The sequence below is a fragment of the Camelus bactrianus genome, chromosome 2, assembly GCF_048773025.1.
Source record: "Camelus bactrianus isolate YW-2024 breed Bactrian camel chromosome 2, ASM4877302v1, whole genome shotgun sequence".
Classification (NCBI taxonomy): Eukaryota; Metazoa; Chordata; class Mammalia; order Artiodactyla; family Camelidae; genus Camelus; species Camelus bactrianus.
The window spans coordinates 104199801-104221384 of NC_133540.1; the positions used below are offsets into that span (position 1 = coordinate 104199801).

A 21584-nucleotide genomic window follows, 5' to 3' on the forward strand; every position below is an offset into this window, starting at 1 on the left:
TTGCAAGAGGTGAGAAACACCAACTTGAGAGAAAAGGAAGACAGGACATGACTTAGTGCAATCAAAGCAGAATTAACCATTGTCAGCACTTACAGTGGGGACGGAACATACTTTTCTAGTATCAGAAACACATAAAGAAGTAAAACCACTGAAAAAGAATATATTTCATAAACATCCTTCTATGCTCCAATAATAGTCCCTGCAAGACTCTTTTATTATTATTTGTAGGTCTTTTTGACCACAGTAAATACACAATAGATTTTTGTTATATGATAAATTATAGTACTGGGGAGGTGTTAAAAACTTCCTTTGAAAACTACCTCAAGGCTATAGTGCTAAGAAACTGTCCCCAGTTATCACTCTGTGAGAAACTTTGCTGTTTGAAATTATATCTGAGAATGGAACATTTCTCTCTTGCCTAAAATTTTAAGCCCAAAGGGTTTATTTGATCCAGAGAAGCAGGTTGGATTTACAGCCCAGGTGCAGAACTTTAGATAAGGAGTTTGGAGACATAGCACTACACATTTATCTTATTTTTGTAGTGTCCAAGGAAACTTGAATCTGCCTGTTACCCCATGCTGGTAGTCGGATTGTAGTTCCTAACAGGACTGTAAATGTTTTTAATGGGACCTGGTGAGACCATGGGACTCTTCCTTTAAGTGACTGCTGCTTTCTTAGCAGTAACTTCCCCAGCCCTGCTTCCTTCCATCCCTCTCATGAACAAAGATCTGCGATACTCAGTTCAAAGCTGATTCTGCTTCCTCTACTCCTTTCCTAGAATTACTCAGAGCAAGTTTGTATCTCATTAATATCTCCTTCTAGTCTTCCCTCTTACTGAGCAGCTCCACGGTTCCCCGTGGCAGTTTGCCTTTCTGCGTGTTAAACTTAACTCAGATGAGCTTACTGATTTTAAAAAAGCGCTTAGCTGACTTTGTGCTTGCAAAGCAGACGTTCAATAAATGTAGACTGGCGGAGAGAGAATGAATTCATACTGCTATTATAAGCAACAACTAAAGTAATGCTTATATATAAGCAACGCGGTCCTACACTCTAAGTCTTATAAACCCAAAGAATCTACCGCAATTACACCTCTGAGAGATGAGAGAGCGGTGCCGGGGCGATGGTCCACGACTGGAGACTCACGTCAGCAAAGGCTTCCTGTCTCCCAGAACCCGCGGGCACCGCCGCGCCCTCACCCGCAGCGAGCCCGGCGCGCGCGCATGCGCAGCACTCGCGGGCCGCGCCGCCGTCCCCGCCGCGCCGGGGTTTACATCCGGGTCCTTAGCTTCGCGCTCCGAGCGCCGGTTGGGGTGGCTCCGCGGTGGCCGTGTGTGGGCTGCGCCCGCCGTTCCAGCGTGGGAAGAGCCAGTGGGCCGGCCGGTGAGTCCACGGGCATGGGCGAGGAAGGGGAGTCGGGCGGAGACCCGCTGGTCGTTGCCCCCACGGTGGGCTTTATGCCGGGATGGGGTCGCCGGGCGGATCGGGGTCCGGGAGCCTGGAGGCGGGGGCCTGATGTCCCCAACCTGGCCCCCAGCAAACCTGGCTGGTCGTCCTCTTCGGAACTGCGCCTCCGGGAGGGGTTCCCTTCCTCTCCTCTTTCGCGGCCTTCTGTTGTTAAAAATTCCTGATGGTCATCCTGGTTTGCATGCCTTGCGGTTTGCGGAGTGATGGGGCGCAGCTGGCAGGCGATGGAGGCGGGTTCGCAGGGCTCCTTCCTAGTCGGGGCTTGAGCGATCTTTTCAGGTCAGGTGCAGTGTGCTGTAGGGCAAAAGCTTGGAGCAGGGGCTCTGCAAGTCTAGGTTCCAGATTCTAGTGCAGGTTCTAAAAAAGCTTAGTGTAACCCAAGTCGTCTAGAAGCCCCCACCCAGCTTTAAAGTTCCTAGATTTGTGTTCGGCAGCCCTGTCTCCAGGGGATACACATCCAAAATGAATCAGCACCAGAGGAAGATGAGGGAACGGTGGTGCTGTGTCATTTTTTAGTGCTGTCGGGTCAAGATGCTGGAGAATGGCTCAGGGCCACAGTAGTTTGGATCTCTGAGGATTGCCAAAACTGGAGGAAAAAAACACATTTTTTTTTAATCTGACAAATGTGACAAAAACTTTCTACTTTATTCTGGGTGAAGTGTTCATTTGGGACTTTTGGAAGTGAACTCTAAGCTCACCGACAAGCTTAAGAAAACAAAACGTACCCGTACTTGGCCTGAGAGACTTACTTGAACCTCTCTGCAGTGAAGTCATCTTGCATGGGGTTCTTTTCCAATGTATCCTGAGTGTAAGAATCACCTGTTACATTTGTAAAAGTGCAGATTCTCAGGACCCAGTTTCAGATCTGCTGAAACACCATGTCCAGGGAAAGGGCCCTGGGAATCTTTTTTAACAAGCATCCTAATTGATTGTTACTTACAAGGCACTTTTGAAGCATGTGTCTTTCAGTCGGATAGACCCTCCATTTGTTTAATAGCTTTATAACTTCTGAGTTACAGTTTTCTATATCTGAAAAATGAGAATAAGTTCCACACCAGAGACTATTAAATGAGTCTAAGCCCTTTGACAGTAGGATCCTTATCTTAGTCATTTTTGTGTGACCTTAGTGCTTGATAATTAATAGGCCCTCCCTCACAAGTGTGTTGAACTGAGGAAGGAAACAGCAAGCCCAGAGCACAGAAGACACTTGGAACGCTCTAAGGCCCTTCCACCTCCTCATCTTACAGGATTTTTTTTTTTTTATTTGTACCAGTAGTCATTTTGCTGAATGTTAGAAATAAGTATGTGTCTTTATGACCAAAACAGCCAGGAAATGTTTCTGATTCTTTCGTGTAACTTTGAAATTGTTTCTGGCATTAGATTATTGATGAATTTAAATCGAGGCCAAGTCCATTTGTTGGACTGAATTTATCACTTACTGTGTAAATTATTGTCTGTAAATGCTATGTATCTCGTTACTCTGCCAGAATTTTAGATCATGGTGATTGCAAGTTTTTGTTGTTATGCCAGCATTCTACATTGTTATGTTCTTAAGGACATATTTAGATTACATATATTCATTGTGATAAGACCTACTACTCCCATTAATGTAAAAAGTTGACTTACTGCTGTATGTAAGGTTTGTGGGTACAGAATTCAGGACTGCTGAAACTGTTTGTAAAAGGATTGGTCTGGGTGACGGATCTATTTAAATATAAAACTAAGAATTCAAATCTGGGAATTATGGTTGTAGAACACAGTATAAATGTTATAAATCTTGACAATATAAAAATAATATGTCATACAGAAATCAGGGGATGTGAGGAAGTGTAAAAATGCAATTTTCACATCTTTCCTGGTAGGAGGTCAATCCTCATTGTCTAAAATGGAATCATATAGTTTTTAAGTGACTGTGCTCTCTTAATATTTTTATAACATTTTTTCTTAACCTTAGAATATTCTTTTAAGAACTGAAATTGCTTTGTGTGAAGAATTTTCATTTTCCCCAGAGATCAGCAGTTTCTTTAATTTTCTTTTGCTTTTGTTGAATGCAGAAAGAATTAAATGTTAAGCTTTTTGTTAAAAATAGCATGTGTAGTTTGATCCCATTGTTAGAAATTATTCTATATATCTTATTTATACGTGTGCATTAGATAGATACCTAGAATGATGTATAACTGATAGTAATGAGTATTATTTCTGGGTGTCAGGATTTGGGTCGATTTTTTTTTTGTACCTTTCTCTAGTGATTGAAATTTTTTAAAAGTGCAGGTATCATTTTATAAAAACATTATTCAACAAAGGGAGATTTAGTTATTACATCATTCATAGGGGGAGTTCTGAATTTTACTAAGTAACCCAAAAGTTGCTGAGTAATCATTAATACCATTAACTTGAAATCAATAAATGACTACTGCTTTGTTTGCCTTTGGTTTGGTTTATGTTGCTTTATATAGTATCCTTATGGAGGCAGTGCAGTGTGCTGTCTTTATAGTAAATTTGCCTTGATATAAATTTTGGCTTTGTCACTTAGTAACTGTGTGAACTCAGGAAAATTGTGTGAGTCCCTCTTCTCATCCAAAACAAGATGTGGTGTTTACTTCAGAAGATTGTTGTAAATATTGATATATGTGCTTAAATGACCTAGCCCACTGCCCAGAACCCAAGGTCTGTTCAGAAGAAAACAGCCATTATTACTATTTTTAAAGCACAGGTTGTATTTTTATACATGCATGAGGTTCTTAAGTAATGTCCTTCTTAAAGCCATCAGCGCATCACACTTCTGTTTGACTGTAAATTACTTACAGTGCTTTGCAATGGACTTTTCTCAGGTTTGAACTTCTTGTCCTGGAAGCTGTGCATCACCACAATGAGGCTTGTAATTCTTGATAACTATGACTTGGCTAGTGAATGGGCAGCCAAATACATCTGTAATCGCATCATTCAGTTCAAACCTGGACAGGACAGATATTTTACACTGGGTTTACCCACAGGTAATCACCATTTTTTCTATATTAGATGCTCAAGGTAGTGGGATTGAAGTGTCTTCCTTAGTAAAATATGTTTCCTATTTATTTCCTGCCACATCATTGATTTAATGTATTAGTATATAAAGCCGAATGTATCGATACAGATACAGACATACCTAGTATCTACATTTCATTCCTATTTTCTTTGTTAAAATTCTGTCTCGCCTACCACTCCAAAATGCAAAAGAAAATATCATAGCTCAAGTGATGAACGTAGTGTTTTTTTGGTACCTTTTTCTGGTAGTCTTTTGTTTGTATTTAGGGATGTTGCTTTCACTGTTCTTTAATTTCTTAGTAGATCAACCTTGTTATTAATCATTAAGAGATAGCCAAACTATGTTCAACAGAACTCTTGATTTTACCTCACATGCCTCGTATTTCTCTGATTATTTTCTATTATAGAAGTATCATAAAAATTGAAGACTGGTATGTCTTCATGACAGGATACATGTAAGCATTAATTGTGTATTTTATTGGATTAAGTTCTCTGTTAAGGTTTTTCCTAAAAAATAACCAAGTAGTGTCACTGACCTCATGGTACTTTATTTGATATTGTTGACGTCCACAGGAAAAGAGTATCAGAGCTGCTATTTTCTTGGTGACTGCAAGGTGTTTATTCTACACCCTAATTCTTGGTTTCCTTACCTTTAAGAAAGATAAGGAAATTCATAGTTCACAAGGCTGTTTTGAGGCTCATGTAAGATAGTGTTTGTGCAAACCCCTGTATATTGTAAACACTATATAAATTCAAGGTTCTTATAAGTGTGTTTTGTTTAACAGTATTTTCTCCTCTTGTTCCTCCCCTCATACATGCCAGTTACAGAAAATATACAATCATAATTTTTTTCACTTGCATAATTTCCATGAAAGGTCCTCTTTAGCTTATCAGGTTGATTTTTTTGTTTGTTGTTTTGCTTCTTGTTTTTTAGTCAAGGGCAGTAGATCTTGGTTAGAATGGCAAAGAAAGACTTTTAATAATTGTGCATACCAGAAATGGGCCCCCTCAGCACCCACACTTCTCGTATGTGAGCCCCAGTGGTTGAACACAACCATGCATCAGCTTCCATACTGTTAACCTGGGCTATGGTCAGCCCAGCTGCCTTAATCACTTTGTCTTAATCATGATATAGAAATAAATAGTAATTTGTGTGTAGGGGCAGAATGGCTTCAGAGTCATAAATGCCAGCAGAGTTAAGCATGTTTTTGTGTATTTAGATGTACAGCTCTTGCTTTGTCTTGGATAGAAGAATTGCCCAGTGATACACCTGCCAAAGGTCTATCTCTGGAATACCTTTGTTGACATTTTCTACTTTTCTCCTTCATTGACTAGTGACAGGGTTAATCGTGCTCCCTCTCTATCCCCCGTGCTTTTGAAATTTGAACACACATTTCTGTAATTGTGAATAACATGCTATATTGGAATTATGCCCCACCAAGCACAGTTCTGGGGAGTATCTGTTCACTGTATATTTATTGAAGTGATGGTGACAAGCATGACATTTAAGAGCCTGCATGCTGTGGGGCATGACCTGCCTCCCAGGCGCATTCCCACCATTCCCCACACTGAATCATGGCAGGCAGACTAGACTGTAGTTCATGGAACAGGCCTGAACTTGCTGGCTTTACTTTCACTCATATTGTTAGCAACTTTGTGAGCTCTGGAAGCAGACAGAATCTCTTGAATCTCTGGCTTCACTGCCATGTGTGTGATATTTGGCACATTACTTTATCTTTTTGACCCAGTTATTCCATCTTCAAACTTGTGAGATTTGCATTTGCTCAGGTTTGAAACACCATAGCATTTAGCACGTGATAAGCATACAGCTGTCTCTTCTCTCAATCTCTTCCCACATCTTTTTTCTATTTTCAAATACAGCTTACTCCATCGTTGAATTCCACCTCTTCTTCAAAACTACTTGAAATGCCAACTTTGATCCTTCCTCCAACAAGCAAGGCTTTTCTTTGATTCATTGTCGTTCTCCAGACTTCTTATACGTTACTTATAATAGTTTCCCCTGTTATTTTGTACTTGTCTATCCCTATCTTGTAAGTTCTTCTAGGGTAGAAACAGTCTTAATCTTTGTTTTATCTGAATCATAATAAGGATTTGCTAAATTAGTTATGTTAATAAATGAATATTGCAAGCAAATATATTAAATTGACGTTTCTTTAACCAGTTCAGCCTGTACCATATTTTCCATTATTTTTTCTCTTCAGCCACTTTGATTAAAAAATAGAAAATGAATGCATTTTTTGTCATCACAGTTGTAATAACTTCTGACTTTTTTTAGTCATATGTCCTTAAATTAAGGGGGAAGTCCTGTAACTGTTCTCTTGACACTGAAAGATAGACACAGGTTTGTTTATGCTTCTAAAAAGGAGGAAGAGGGAGGTGATTTCTTCATCTTCTAGCCAGATTTCACATTAGTGGGCTGTAGTTCTTTCAGAAGGAATTGAAAAGTTTGACCAGATAAATTTTAAATTGTAATTTCAATTTAAAATAATATGTATGCTTAACTTTAAGAAAATCTATTAGTCTTCTGTTCTCTGAACCTATGTGATATTTATTATTTATAGACACTTCTGTTATTCTGTCATCTTAAATGAAAGGCGATCTTTTTACTACTCTAGAATTTCCCTTTTTTTTTTTTTTTTTTTTATTTTGCCAGAGGCTGTCCGGTTCTGTCACACTCTGCCTGCCTCTTGATGAGAAATTTTGTGTACGGGTGTTGTGTTGTGTCTTGTGATGGTGGGTGGACTAGGAATCAATCCTCTGACCAGGACTGGGTGGGCTAGGTTGCTTGTAAGAATGTAGTCAGTCTAACCTTTGAATTTGCAGTTAAAATGAAAAAATACAGCAAATTTAAAAAACAAAGGGAGGCCATGCTCAAGTGGGTGAATTCGTCTTTACTGTGCATATTGCGCACTATCAAACATCCTAATTTTATAAAACACTAGTAGAGCTCAGATGAAGTATCCAAAGCCAGTATTCCATTTCCTAGAAGTAATTTTACTTTGCACATTTTAGCTGACAACCACTGACAATAAGAAAATTAGAAACAGGAGCTCTAGTTAAAAACTTACAGGATTAGTTTCCTCACTCAATCTTTGCCGCCTTCTATTTTAAAATAGGGGCAGTATTTAAATTTAGCTGTTTTCCCTTTTAATTTCATTAAATGGTCAACACTTGACCTATTTATATATCATTTATGCTACAAATCCCTCTCTAAATAAACATTTTTCTCTAAAGATGGGATCTTTATTTTTCTTTTAATTCAGATGTGCTCTCTTGAAGTTTCTAATCCTGGAATATACAACATTAATTCCAAATATCTAATAATTCAAGTATAATTTTTCCAAACTGTTATTTCTGTAGACAAATTTCTACCTTTATTCAACAAATTCTACTTTACTAAAATTTCAGGGTACCTTGTAAAGAGTTTAATTCAACATATTTTTTTATTTGAATAGGTACTTAAATTAATACTTGTTTGCCTAATAAATTAGAAATGTAGAATATCATTAAGTAAGAAGAGAATAAGGTTAATATAAAGTTTTTAAAATTAGATTTTTCAAGTTATGTTAAAAAATGGAATCTATCTGTTTTAGGGAGCACACCTTTAGGATGTTATAAAAAACTAATAGAGTATCACAAGAATGGAGACCTTTCTTTTAAATATGTGAAGACCTTTAACATGGATGAATATGTAGGTAAGCTATATTATTTGAATATTATTTGAATTTGTTATATTTTAAATAACATGAATATATTTTGAGAATATTAACATTACTTAAATATTACTTAAATTTGTTTTGAAAGTAATATGAATATATTTCTAGAGTATAATGTGCTACCTTATGGTGAGGTTGGGAGGTTATATAAAAAAATTATATTTTTCTGATGACAGCATGACATAGTGGAAGGAGTATGGGACTAGAAATCAGAAGATCTGCATTCATCTTCAGCTGGGCCACTTACCAGTCTTGTAACTTTGAGCCAATTCATTCACATTTCTCATTGTCTCTTTTTCTTTTTCCCTTAAGACAAAGTTAAAACCAGTGTTGTTGTGGGGTCGTATTAAGCAATATGTATGTAAAAGTAATTAGTAAAATATCTTTCAAATATAAGATTCTTTATATTTGTAGCTGTGAACCTTTCATAATTTATTGATGGTTAACTTGCGTAACTGGAGAGATCTGTGATACATACAAACTCTGTGTTAAAATGTAAGTTTCATAGAAATACATTTTTAATGGTAGCCTGCCATTAATGATTGCCAAAGAACTGTTGTGATTTAGTATATCTTGCATACAAATAGGAAGTATAGAGGAGGCATGTGGATCAACATTGCAGGTGTGTGGCCAGTTAATTTATGTTGAGTTTAACAGATAAATCAATTTCATTGGTGATAATTTTGTATTTGAGAAGTGGAGTATAAGTGATTAAATGCACATGAACTAGACTTCTTTGTTTTAATTTTAGCCCTTCTGTGAGCTTTGTGACCTTGGGAAAGTTACTTAACTTTTCTGTGTTTCTGTTCATCTATAAAATGAGAATGATAATAGTATTTCTGTATATGTTGGACAAATTAATTCAGTTAACATATATGTACAGTGGTTAAAATAATGCCTGGCACATAATAAGCATATATTCCATATAAGAATGCTTTTAAATTGCATATACTATAGAAAGATTAAATATTTTGAAAATCATTTATGGCTTAATCAGAAAAGTAAACTTTAGATTTATTTCTAGAATTAGTTACATTTTTATTCATTAACTTTGTATTTAGGACTTCCCAGGAATCATCCTGAAAGCTACCATTCTTATATGTGGAATAACTTTTTTAAGCATATTGATATAGATCCTAATAATGCCCATATCCTTGATGGAAATGCTACAGATTTACAAGCAGAATGTGATGCATTTGAAAAGAAAATAAAAGAAGCTGGAGGAATCGATCTTTTTGTTGGAGGTATGTAAAACATTCAGTTGTTAGTATTTGTATTAGGTATTTTAAATAAAAAAAATCTTACCATTGTGTAATGTAAGGGACACCTATGACTGTTTATAACACCCATTTATTTAGCTATTGATTTCTTAAAATTTATTTTCATCAAAAAATAACAATGTTGCAAGTTGGAATTGTTTAGATTATGTCTTGAGAAATAGGTCCTAATCCCCACTAAATTCATCTAATTACCTTATTAAAATTGACAGTTTACCACATCTTATAAAATAAGCGATGCGTTTCTTTTCCTAAATGATACTCTTACTCTTTTACTGTTTCTTTAAAACTCCAACCCAGCCTTCTTATCAAATTACAGCATTAATCTCTAAAAGTTTGCATGTAGAACAGGTAGATTTTAACATTTCTCTACGATCATTTAAATGGCTTCATTTCACTAAGAAGTTAAGAATGTTGTAAGAGATAATCATCAGCCTTTAGTCATTATGAATTAAGCTGTATAAACTCTAAAGTAAATAAATGTTTAATTAACTAAATTCCAATTGAAATATGTGTGTATATATATGCACACGCAAGTGTGTGTGTGTGTTCATGATCTACTTTTGAAAAGAGGTGGAAGAGTTTCGTCCTTCGTAATGACAGTATGTCTTCTGTCATCCGTATGAAGCATCTGAGTAGTACAGTGTCATATGAACTTTAAGAAACCAAAATTGGTTTTTCCAGAATCTTCAGTATTTAAACATACTAAAGCTTTAAATGAATAATCTATCTATCTATCTATCTATCTATATATATATCCAGTAGGTCTAGCTATATATTCTAATTAACTTTTTAGAAGACTTCTCAAAATTACATGAATTAGATCTTCAATGGAGCTGTATTGAGGTTAATTTATGATTAAGGTGGCCAAGTACTGTTCAGGTGTTCGGTTGCCCTTGGGGAAAATTGGGTTTTACAGCATACTATTTTGGCCACTTACTATCTGTATGAACTTGGGAAGTTTATTGAAGTTCAGTATAATTCATTTGTAAAACAGGATTAATATAAATTATTCCAAATTTATGACAAATTAACCATGTTATAACATATATAAAATGCCTGTGTGGTGCTTGGTATGTAGTTGGCATTCTATTAAGTGTTAATTTACTCTGTCTCTGAAGTATAGATTCTGAAGTAGTTTTTCCTTAGTTCATTGACTGTCTTGCTTTTTTACCGATTTACCTCTAAGGGTAACCAGCAAAATTAAACTTTCTCTTTGGGAAAAGTGTTCTCTCAGCCTAGCAGAACTTCTATCAGTTACTTTCTTGCTTATATGGGATTGTTTTTATCTGAGCAAGAATCCAAGTTAGACTGTTCTGCTTTTCAAAACAGAAAGTATCTATGTTTTAAATAAAACTTGCTAATATTACTTCAGTATTTCTGGAAAACATTTGCACTCCATTTTTGTCCATATGGCTCAATTCAGAGATAATGACTGTTTGCACCTACCAATATCAAGGCTAAGGCAGTATGTATTTGAAAATGTTTGAGTGCTGTGCCCATGCATTTTTTAGATTTTCTAAACTCTATACCAAATTTAAGTAGAATTATTATAAAATAATATGCCTATCTTACTTTTTATCAAGTTTATCTTATTTATGTCAAAAAATAGTTTCACTGATTTAGCATTATACAAAACGACATGGTAGTTATTAGAACTTCGTCATTAAAAATGGCTGTATGAATAATGTATTTTTTTGCTTCTTTATTTGAGGACCTTTTTTTCCCTGTTAATTTATTGACCTTACATAAGGATCTTTGTGATAAATCCCTTGGGGACTCAATTCGAGGAAATGGAATTTACTGGGGGGAAGAAAAACTGATTAAGAACTCTTTAACTCCATCTTGTCCTTTTGCCTCTTTTCAGAAAACAGTTTAGCTTAATGTAATGTTTAAGGCTTAATATCCCCTTTTTTTTTTTTAAAGATTTCTAGTAGAACTTTCTTCTTTCCCCAGAGCTTTAAGTCACTTCTTATTTCTTTTTAGCTAAAGTTTTTTTGATTTTCCTCGCAATAAACTACCTTAGTTTCTCCCTTTGAAACTGATGGAGCATAATCATGGTTATTTATGTTTATTACTGACTCTTACTACTAAAAAAGAACTTTACTTTGTTTTTTAACCAATTTTTGTCTTAAAATTCCTGTAGTTCTCCCTTGCAAAAAAAAAAAAAAATTAAGAGAATTTCCTTTCCTCTTCCATTAACACCTTCACTGTAAGCTCGTGATGATCCAGGGTGCAAGGTCTGACATTTTATATTTATCATCCAAGGGACATATAATCGTGTATAGGGAAGAGCTGGCTATTGCATTTTCTTTGAACTTTTTCCTGTTTAGGATAACCTATTATTGGATGTGTACTCATGAAAGAATCTCATTTGATTCTTTGCCTTTGTTGATCTAGGTTGTTATCATTGGCTTTTCAAGATAAGGCTTGGTATCTGGGTCTTACCACTTACCCTTCTTTTGTTCCAGGGTTTGGTTAATAAAAACACTAAGAACTGAGCCAAATGGGATCAAAATATCAGCTTTATTAAAGGTAAAGTTGGATTAGAGGTTGCAGGTTGGGCTTGAGGCCAGAATGGGGTTTCCTACGCCTCCCCTCTGTACTGGAAATAGTAGGGTGAGAGAAGAGCTCAAGAGTATAAATCCACCATTGCTCACTCCCGGGAAGTGGAGCAGGAGCGCCCTTCCCTCCATACAAAGGAGAAAGGAGGAAATACATACTCTCAGAGTTCTCATTCTTTGTGATGACAAAAGTGTTGAGAGAAAGAGTAAGGTGTATCATGCAATTCCTGATCCACTCCCCGCAATGAAATAACACAAACATGGAAATCTATAAATAGACTCTAAAGGCATTATTAATTTTAAAATTACCTTAAGATAATTTGTGTTTAAAACGTAAAAATAAAAAAAGACAGTGAGGAAAACTTTAACCCTGTACTTGGGTTACATGATTAGACTTCTTTGATTTGCAAGTAACAGTAATCTACTAGAGGGACCAAAAATGAATTTATTGGAGTGATTCTAGGGTAACTCACAGAATTAATGGAAGAGTTGGAAAAAACAAGTCTTTAGAAGAGCAAAAACCAGGGAGCCTCAGATCACCAAAGCAGGGACTCACTGACCCTCTCCTGCAGTGCTGTCCTCAGAAGCCTCAGCTCCGGACACCTTCTTTCTTTCTGTACCCCTGGTCAAGTTTCAGATTTCTGGAGAGAAATTCTGATTGTTTCCACTTGGGACAAGTACTTTTCCCTAGACCACAACAGTTCTGCCTAAAAGAGACAAGATATGGAGTGTTACAACTGATCTGGCCCCTGTTGTGAGGGGAGCAGAGCAGGATGGAAGGAGGGAAGAACTGTACTGCACATACCAAAGAATAGCAACCAGCTATTCATTTATTCAACCATTACTTAATGAGGGCCTCCTGTGTGTCATGTTTTGTTCTAAGTGATGAGGATACAGAACTATACGAACACTGGGAGGACATGCAATCCAGACTCAGAGGTTTTAGAGATGTTTCATAAAGGTGTTGATATCTTAGTTTAGACTTAAAGACTGAATAAGAATTAACCGTGGTTTTTAGAGTTCATAATTATTTTCAAGAAAATTTTACAAAGCTTTGTAAAACATTCTGAACATTTTAAAAATATAACTTTATATCAGGAAGCTCAATTTTTGATACTTACTCATGGTCAGTAAGGGAATGTATTGACCCTTCTCTGCCGTGAACCATTACTGGTAATTTCAGCTCTGCTGTGCACATTGTATGACCCAGATCACCAGTGAGACCACTAGTATTGGTCTTTGAGGATTTCCTGTTTTTCCTGGAACTTTTATTTTCCTGGTTCATTCCTTTCCTCTGTATAGAAGTATTAATAAAAATATTTGGGCAGATGTATACTTAAGAGGAAAAACAACAGTTTTACAGACTAGTTTGAGAGATACGCATATCTGTCATTTAAAATTTAAAAGCACCTACATAATAATGGAAACAAACTGTATATATTGACCACATATAGGTCTGGCTTTATGTCCCAGATTAAAAATTGATCCTAGATTGTTAAAAATTCCTAGGTTATGTTGTGCTTTGGTAGTTCATATATGCTTCCTAAGGTTTTCATTTGTTCTTCCTTCAAAACCTGGTTACTCTTTGTCATATTTTACCTTGTAGCCTGGGAAAAATTTGTTAGAATTGTGTGTTGAGTCAATAAAAATATATATATTATTAAATATGCAGAATATGATATTTTGACCCAGAGAACTTGTGGGTTTATTTTTTGATTGAGGTTGCCAGAAATCTGACTAGCTAGTATGATACGTATGTCTAAAACTTGATTTATTTATGCCATAAAATGTTGGTTTTATAAAAAGATTTGCCTCCAATTTCCTTCAAATAAGAAATGTCATATTCTTACCTATATTTTAGAGGCAGTCCTAGAACAGTACAGTGGGTCTCCTTAAAGCAGTGTTTTCAAATTGGGGTTGTCATGCAGTGTTAGGTCAGTGAAATCAGTAGGGCCAGTCACATCCAGCATTTCCCTTTTGTACGTCTTTTTAGTGAAATGGTATTGTATGGCTCCTAGTAAGGGTAAGTATTATTTCATGCAGTTCTTGTTTTAACTATTTATATGTATACTAGATTGCAGTGTCAAGTGTATTACTCACCATAGGTTACAGTCAGAAAAGTTTGAAGAAAACTACTGCCTTAGATAGTATCTCGTCCAATCTAGACATTTTTATAAGTGAGGAAACGATACCACAGGGAGGTCCAGTGGTTAATTGCCCCAACTAGACTAGAACCAAGCAAGCTAAAGTATAAGTATAAAGACCACTGGGTTAGGAATCCAGAAAATTTAGATTTGAGTTTTGTAGTACTTGCTAAATAGTTACCTTGAACAAGTCATATATTATCCTTGAGCATCGAAGTTTCCTTTCGAGCTTAAAAAAAAGTGGAGGAGATAAAGCAAATAATTATGCCTAATCTGACTATATCACAAGGTTGTTAAATATGTATCTGTTGTTGAGATGATGCATGTGAATATGCTTTATAAACTATAAAGTATCACTATGTAAAAGTGATACTCAATTTTGCTACTATTAGAATCATGCTAGCTCAATGCTCAGCATATGGAAAATACTGAAATACTTGTTCAATCGAATACAGGAACAAATATTTTAATACAGCATTAGAAATTCAGCTATCAAATAAAACAAGGTAAGCATGTTTATGACTATCTATCTTTGGTCTTAAAATATGTTGAACTTTGAAAATCTTACTTAATGTGAGAAACCTTATTTACTTACATATATATGTGTGTGTATATGTATTTCTTTTGAAAGGAATTGGTCCAGATGGTCATATTGCTTTCAATGAGCCAGGATCCAGTTTAGTATCAAGGACAAGATTAAAGACTCTAGCAATGGACACCATTTTGGCAAATGCTAAATATTTTGATGGAGATTTATCGAAAGTGCCAACTATGGCTCTAACAGTTGGTGTGGGGACAGTGATGGATGCTAGAGAAGTAAGAATTAAATGTTCTTTGATGTATTCCCTTTGATGTCTTTAGATTTTGGAGAAAGTACAGAGTTGAATAAGTGACATTTTGGTTGCATCCTATTTACAATATAAATTGTTCTCTCGCTTTCAGTCATTTCTGCCTTTCTCATTGCCATGTTTAGAATTCAACTAAATTAGGTCTTTGGAGCTGGAAACTAAGATTGGGGTACTGCTTTGACTGCTTCTTCCTGTTTCACAATTTGAGGTCCTAAAATCACACTGAAAACCAGCAGAAAAGGAACCCCTGTAGGGCTGGATCTGTTCTAAATTTGGTATATTTAATAAGGCAAGTGCTCTGAACAGTAGACTCTGCCTAATTTTTAAATTTTTAACTGGGCTGTCATTTCCTCTCCTGGGAATAACAGAACATATTATAGTCAGCTCATGATTATAAGTGGTTAAATTATAGAGGAACCTGAAACTCCATTCCTTTCTGGCAGCAGGATTGGACAGGTTCAGAGGACAGTACAGACAAGGTATGATGAATAATTAACTGATTTTGATGTAAATATATTTAGACATGAATACACAAATAGAACTGTCATTCAAAATATAGAAGTTTTTCATCTAAAAATCATTGGTGTATAAAAAAAGACCTTTTAAGGACTGAAATTTCATAGTAAATAAGTTAAGAACAACTTAGAGCAATCTTATTTCTAAAATATGAAAGTTATGCAAATAGATTTCTTCATTTAACAATATTTAATTTGTAGTGTAACTCTTATCCTAATTCTTAAGAGTTAGCAGAGAATTATTCAAGTACTGATCTTTTTTTCTTTTGTTCAGTTTTTCTAGTAAAATTATATGATGCCATTCACTTCATAGTATTCATTCCCAGTGTGATTATAAAGAAAATCATCGTGGCAAAACTACAGGACTCCATCATTTCCCCAGTGGTTTTAATGCTGATTTATTATAGCATTTTTTAAAAAATTGAACTATAGTTGATTTACAATATTGTGTTAGTTTTAGGTATACTGCAAAGTGATTCAGTTATGTGTGTGTGTATGTGTGTGTGTACATATATATATTTTTTTCAGGTTATCTTCCTTATAGGTTATTGTAAGATATTGAATATAGTTCCCTGTGCTATAAAGTAAACCTTGTTACTGTATGTTTTTTATATAGTGTGTACCTGTTAACCCCATATTCCTGATTTATCCCTTCTCTCCCATAAGTCTGTCTGTGAGTCTGTTTCTGTTTTGTAAATAAGTTCATTTGTATCATTTTTTATATTCCACATATAAGTGATGATATAAAATATTTGTATTTCTCTTACTTAAACTTTCTCTGTGTCCATCCATGTTGCTGCAGATGGCAACCTTTTGTATTTCCAACTAACTCCTTATACTTACCTTGTAATTACCTTCCCTCCCCTTGGTGAATAGCAACACTCTCCCTGAAAATTATCTGAACTTTAAACATGTGTGTCATTCTCAGCTTCTTCTTCTCCATATCTAATCAGTCACCAAGTCCCCACCATTTAACAGATAACTTAGAGATAAATAAGGACTTCACACTTGTCTTCTAGTCTGTATCAGTCTGTCAGTGATTGTTGCAAACCCATCCTCTTGGGTATCTCCGTTTTTTATCTATTCTGTTCTCTATATTACAGGCTCAAGTATTTTTTCAGAAACATACTTTAGTTATTATTCATGTATATAATAAAGTCTTGATTCCCTGTTATTTCATCACAACATGACGTTTAGCCTCTTTGGCATAAAAACGCTCTGTATTACCAGACTTCGATCAGTTTTCAGCCATTTCCTTTCATTTCCTTGGGTTCCAGCCTTAGCAAATTTCTAGCTTTTTACTGACCACCCCATAGCTGTCTCATATGCCCCCTATGTGATGCTATTCTGCTTATCCTTAAGACTTGATTTGTGATAGGAGCTGCTCTAAAGCTTTTTCATGATAGAAATACTCCTTGAGAATAGTGGAGCAGATGGAGTAGAACTAATCACATATTGTCAACATCAAATTGTGTCCTGAGCAACTTTTTTTCAGTTTCTGCTTTTCTAGATATTTCTTAATTCTCAATTAAAGGGTATATATGTCTTACTGTAGTTAATGATATGGATGCTGGAATCAGACCCCTTGTTTACATAGTAGCCTTACTAAGACCTTGGTCAAGTTACAGAATATCTGTGCCTCCGTTTCCTTATCTGTAAAATATGAGTAAGAATAGTATTTATTGCATAGTGTTGTATTCAGGAGTTAAATGAGATAATTCAAAGAAAGTGCCAAGTTCAGTGTTTAACTCTGAAACCACAAAATCATATTTTAAACTTTTGAAGTAAATTAAACTTGAGAAAATATCCATCATGCAGCAGTCACTAGATGTAATGTGTGTTAATATAGCTTTAAAGAGACTTTTCAGGTGCTAGTGTAAGGACCTCTGCCAGACTGCATCATAATCACTTAAGGGATGCTGATTCCTGGGTCCTAATTCCAAAGATTTTAAATTAGAAGACAGGATACAGTAAAGAACTTGAATATCCTATTGTTTTTGTTTTTTTAAAACTCCTCTGTAACATATAGATCAATCTTAAGAAAAAAAAACTATTAATATCCCACAAGGAAAACGGATTAATAAATCCATTAAACAGTGTTGTGCTTACCTTATTATATCAAGCATTGTTAACTTAAAAGAGAATGCTTTTAATTATAGGTGATGACATATTAACTCTTCAGAATCTAGATCTCTATACTTGTGAACAAGAAGTATCAATAAAAACAGTAGAAATTCATATACGAATGCATTCATGAGGCTTTGACAGTAATCAACATATAGCTTCAAAATGAAAAATACATAGTGAATCTTGATAAAAGAAATATAGTAGTATCTGGTTCATTAATCTTTAATTTCCTCCGTTTTAGAATGTCTGGTTATAAAATATGCAATGCAGAATTTTTACCTTGTTACAGATATTTTAGAATTAGAACCACCTTAACATTCATTTTTTTTATTTGACAACTGTAATGAGAAAAAAATGTTTAAAATTTACTGCATTACATAAACTGTTTAACTTGTAAAATAGGTTCAGTTTACTGCTAAAAATGTTAAGACTCAGACACGTATACACTCACTCACATCTGCACATGCTCTTTGAATTATCTCATAGGCTGTTAGGGATCTGGGACCAAGAGCTTGGATTTTCTGTTTATATAAGGATAGTTTCAGTCATGCGTGCTTAAAGGGCAGTTCCTGCATCTGAGTACATCCTGAATCCTTCTTTAAATCTAGTTTTATTCCAGGACAATTTTAGATAAGACACACTCAATGAAACAATCTTCAGTTTCCCATCTTAAGGTTACTTTTAAAATATCTGTTATTTTAGAGTCTTTGACATGTCCAAAGTAATGTCTATTACTTATTTGGACTAGAGCAATTTGGTATCTGATTCCTGGTTATATTTATTTTTTCTTGACTTGTAACTCTGCTTTTGCAAAACAGCCCTTTTGTTTCTTTTTCTTCATTCTCCCATGTCTCTTCTGCACATCAGTATTTAATGTTAATTATCACAGGCATTATGGTATATTCAGTAATACTTCATTACAAACAAGGTACTGTTTTACTTTGTTCAACCATAAGAAGAGATCCACTTTGTGCTTGCCTGTTACCTGAAAGAATGGAAATAAATACCTTAAACTATGAAGAAAAATGGAGCTGTTTATTTTTATTTTAACCCTCAGAAGAATACTGGTGCTAAAGTCTTTGTTTAAAAAAAAAATAGAGCTTCTTAGTCATTTGGAACATGTTTTAAGAATTAATTAACAAGTAATGTTCATGGTTTTTCAGGTAATGATCCTCATAACAGGTGCACACAAGGCATTTGCTCTCTACAAAGCAATAGAAGAAGGAGTCAATCACATGTGGACTGTTTCAGCTTTCCAGCAGCATCCCCGAACTATTTTTGTGTGTGATGAAGATGCTACTTTAGAATTAAGAGTTAAAACTGTGAAATACTTTAAAGGTGAGCATTGAAATTTCAAAAGCAGACTGGGAAAATACTCCACTGTAGATGACAAGTAAAGTGCAATATTGTGGAGTCACACATACTGCACTGTGGCCTGTTGACAACTGACACTATGGTGACACAGTAGTCAGTTCTTTCAAGGAATAGAAACATCTCACTTTAGATAATACTAGCTTTCAGAGTAGTTTCCTAATATTTTTTCTTGAAGAAAATCTCTTCAATCTATATTTTCAGTAAATGTTTCTTGAAATCCAAAATTTAATAATATTTTACTTTCATATTGAATATATAATTAAATAACCCCAAAGGAAATGTATATATGTCCTTTCTAATTTTTCCCTTGTTTACCTGTCCCACCCCCTACACCCCCAGCTGTGTTTAGAACAAAATCAGGGGATAAGATGGGTCACCCACTGTCTCATTTAATCTTCACAATTTCAAGTTTTTGTCATATTTAAATTTATACTGGCTAAATTTCAGACAGCATGGAATGAACTCTGCAGGTAAGCAGGAGTCTGATTTCCCTGACTTCCGCATGTTTATTTCCCTTTTGCTTCTTCCTGCAGGTTAGTCCAGTAATTCTTAAACCTGGTTCCTTACTAGGTTATATATATATAAAACCACATGTGCTTGATGTGATAGGTGCTTTAAGAGATTTTCAAGGAAACTTGACTGCACTCAGAGTTAGATGGTATTCTCTGCTAAGAGTCTGTTCCATATATAAATACACACACATAAACAAGCTGTATAAATTAGGTACTCTTTACAAGGCACCTGTACTTATACAGCTGATACGAAAATATTATATAATTAAGTCATATCTATAGGTCAGTAATCCACAAAGTATGTAGTATGTATACTGCTGGTATTATAAGAATGAAAATGTATGTATTTTAATCTTATTATTCTAGTAACTAGGTGTTTATTTAATGTGTATTAGAAAATATAATGAACCAATCAAACCTGTATTTCATAGATATTACTGCTTTAACAAAGTCAAAAAAGTTAGTATACTTTATTGTCTCTAAGACACATCTTTTTTCATATTTATCTCATCTAAAATTGGGATGTGTTTAAAAGCAGTATATCATAGCGTATCTGGTAGCATGTTTCTTAGTGGTAGATAAAATAATGGTGTAGCTTACAGTTTTCTACATCTCATATTCATGAAATATAGTATATAACTTGAAAATTTTAAGTCAGTTTTAAATTGGAAATTGGTAACTCACAGTTCATGTAAGTGTGTGAATATGACAAAAAAAATCTTGAAGGTGATACACAAATGAAGTTTGGCAAACAATGGAAATAGTCTAATTTTTTAAACAAAATTATGATATGTAAAGAGTTTAGTATTTACACTTACCTGTTGTGTGAGCATTTTCCTGTTTTACTAAATATTCTTCAAAAGCATTTTAATGGCTATATAGTAATAGACACATCATGATTTACTTAAATGTTTCCTTACTGTTAAACACTTAGATTACCTCTAGTCATTTTTATCAGTTTTTTACCAAGCCACAAATACATCAAATAAAACTGAAAATGTTAGCTTCTTAGTAATCTGACAGATAAAAGCAGAGAACAGTTCAGTGATGAGTTGTGAGTAAGACAGAGCTCTTACATGGCATTTTACTTACAGATTTTCATGTAGTCCAGGTTTCATCACAGATACTGGATTCCTTGAAAAAGTTAGTAGAAGGAATCCTCATTATCCACGTATTTTAATGCCAATTTTGAAGAGATTCATTCAACATTGCCATTTGCTAGTACGAATAATCCCCAGATAGACCCCTGTACTTGTGTGATTTTGTTAATTTATCTTTATCAGAAAATGTTCACATTTTAGTGAAGTAAGTATTTAGTAAGATATTTAGTAAGAGCCAATACTTACATGACCAGGTACTAATTCTAAATGTATTACACTTACTGATTTACTTAATTCTCACAATTCTATGATGTGGATACTCTTAGAATCCAATTTTTAGATGAATTAACAGACTTATTAGGGATGTTAAGTGACTTACAAAGTGTTTTCCACTTTGGAGCTGTATGTATTTCTGAAGAGATTCAGGACATCATCCTCTGTCAGGATGCCTCCTTCAATATGGAGAAAAATGGAATTGAGATACTTTTCTGAGCTACATTATAGACCTCATTTTACAGTAAGATATTTTGATATAGGGTAACTATTTGTAAATTTATGCATGTTATAAATGTAGTTCGATATATTTGTCATATCATTATTATTGTATCACTGCAAGGTGCACTGGAGGAAATGAATCCCATAGTATCATCTGTAATTCTTCAAATACTATTCACATCTCTACTCTTTTTTTTTGCCATTACTAAAAAGTATCATTGGGCACCTTAGAGGGTTCTAATTATTTTGCTCCTGAAGAAAATCTACGTTAACTACATCTAAAATAAGGATCATTAGCAAATCGAAGTTTACTTCAGTATATACCTTTTGAAAGATATAAGTAAACCACAGGAAACATTTTAATAATTCATTTTATTAGTTCTATTTTTTTGTTTTTGCTTAT

At 34.7% G+C, this 21584-nt stretch overlaps 2 protein-coding genes and 1 long non-coding RNA gene across 8 annotated transcripts in view; 1 reads left to right on the plus strand and 2 right to left on the minus strand.

Moving 5' to 3' along the window:
* The first annotated feature begins 1223 nt into the window (after positions 1 to 1223).
* GNPDA2 (glucosamine-6-phosphate deaminase 2) overlaps positions 1224 to 21584 on the plus strand; it is a 37558-nt gene continuing 17197 nt past the window's right edge. For 3 of the 4 annotated variants that reach the window (XR_006727459.2, XR_012501072.1, XM_010962612.3), the window contains exons 1-6: positions 1224 to 1380; positions 4296 to 4457; positions 8103 to 8204; positions 9287 to 9469; positions 14842 to 15026; positions 18864 to 19038. Coding sequence is in view for 2 of the 4 variants with exons in the window: in XM_010962612.3 (XP_010960914.1) it covers positions 4334 to 4457; positions 8103 to 8204; positions 9287 to 9469; positions 14842 to 15026; positions 18864 to 19038 (769 nt within the window). In the remaining 2 variants the exon portion in view is untranslated. The remainder of the gene's footprint in view (positions 1381 to 4295; positions 4458 to 8102; positions 8205 to 9286; positions 9470 to 14841; positions 15027 to 18863; positions 19039 to 21584) is intronic. The other variant, XM_045522321.2, reaches the window with a different exon arrangement.
* Positions 12010 to 14716, minus strand: LOC141574229 (uncharacterized). Its single transcript, XR_012501081.1, has 2 exons — positions 13188 to 14716; positions 12010 to 12773 (listed from the first exon to the last, which is right to left on the minus strand). It is a non-coding gene; the product is annotated as an uncharacterized LOC141574229 (long non-coding RNA).
* Positions 17907 to 21584, minus strand: part of GUF1 (GTP binding elongation factor GUF1) — a 32071-nt gene continuing 28393 nt past the window's right edge. The window contains exons 18-20 of one of the 3 annotated variants that reach the window (XM_074348467.1): positions 21066 to 21138; positions 20679 to 20720; positions 17907 to 18685 (exon numbers count right to left, since the gene is read on the minus strand). The gene's annotated coding sequence lies outside the window, so the exon portion shown is untranslated. Of the gene's footprint in view, positions 18686 to 20678; positions 21139 to 21584 lie in introns of all 3 variants that reach the window. The other 2 variants (XM_074348473.1, XM_010962610.3) reach the window with 2 other exon arrangements.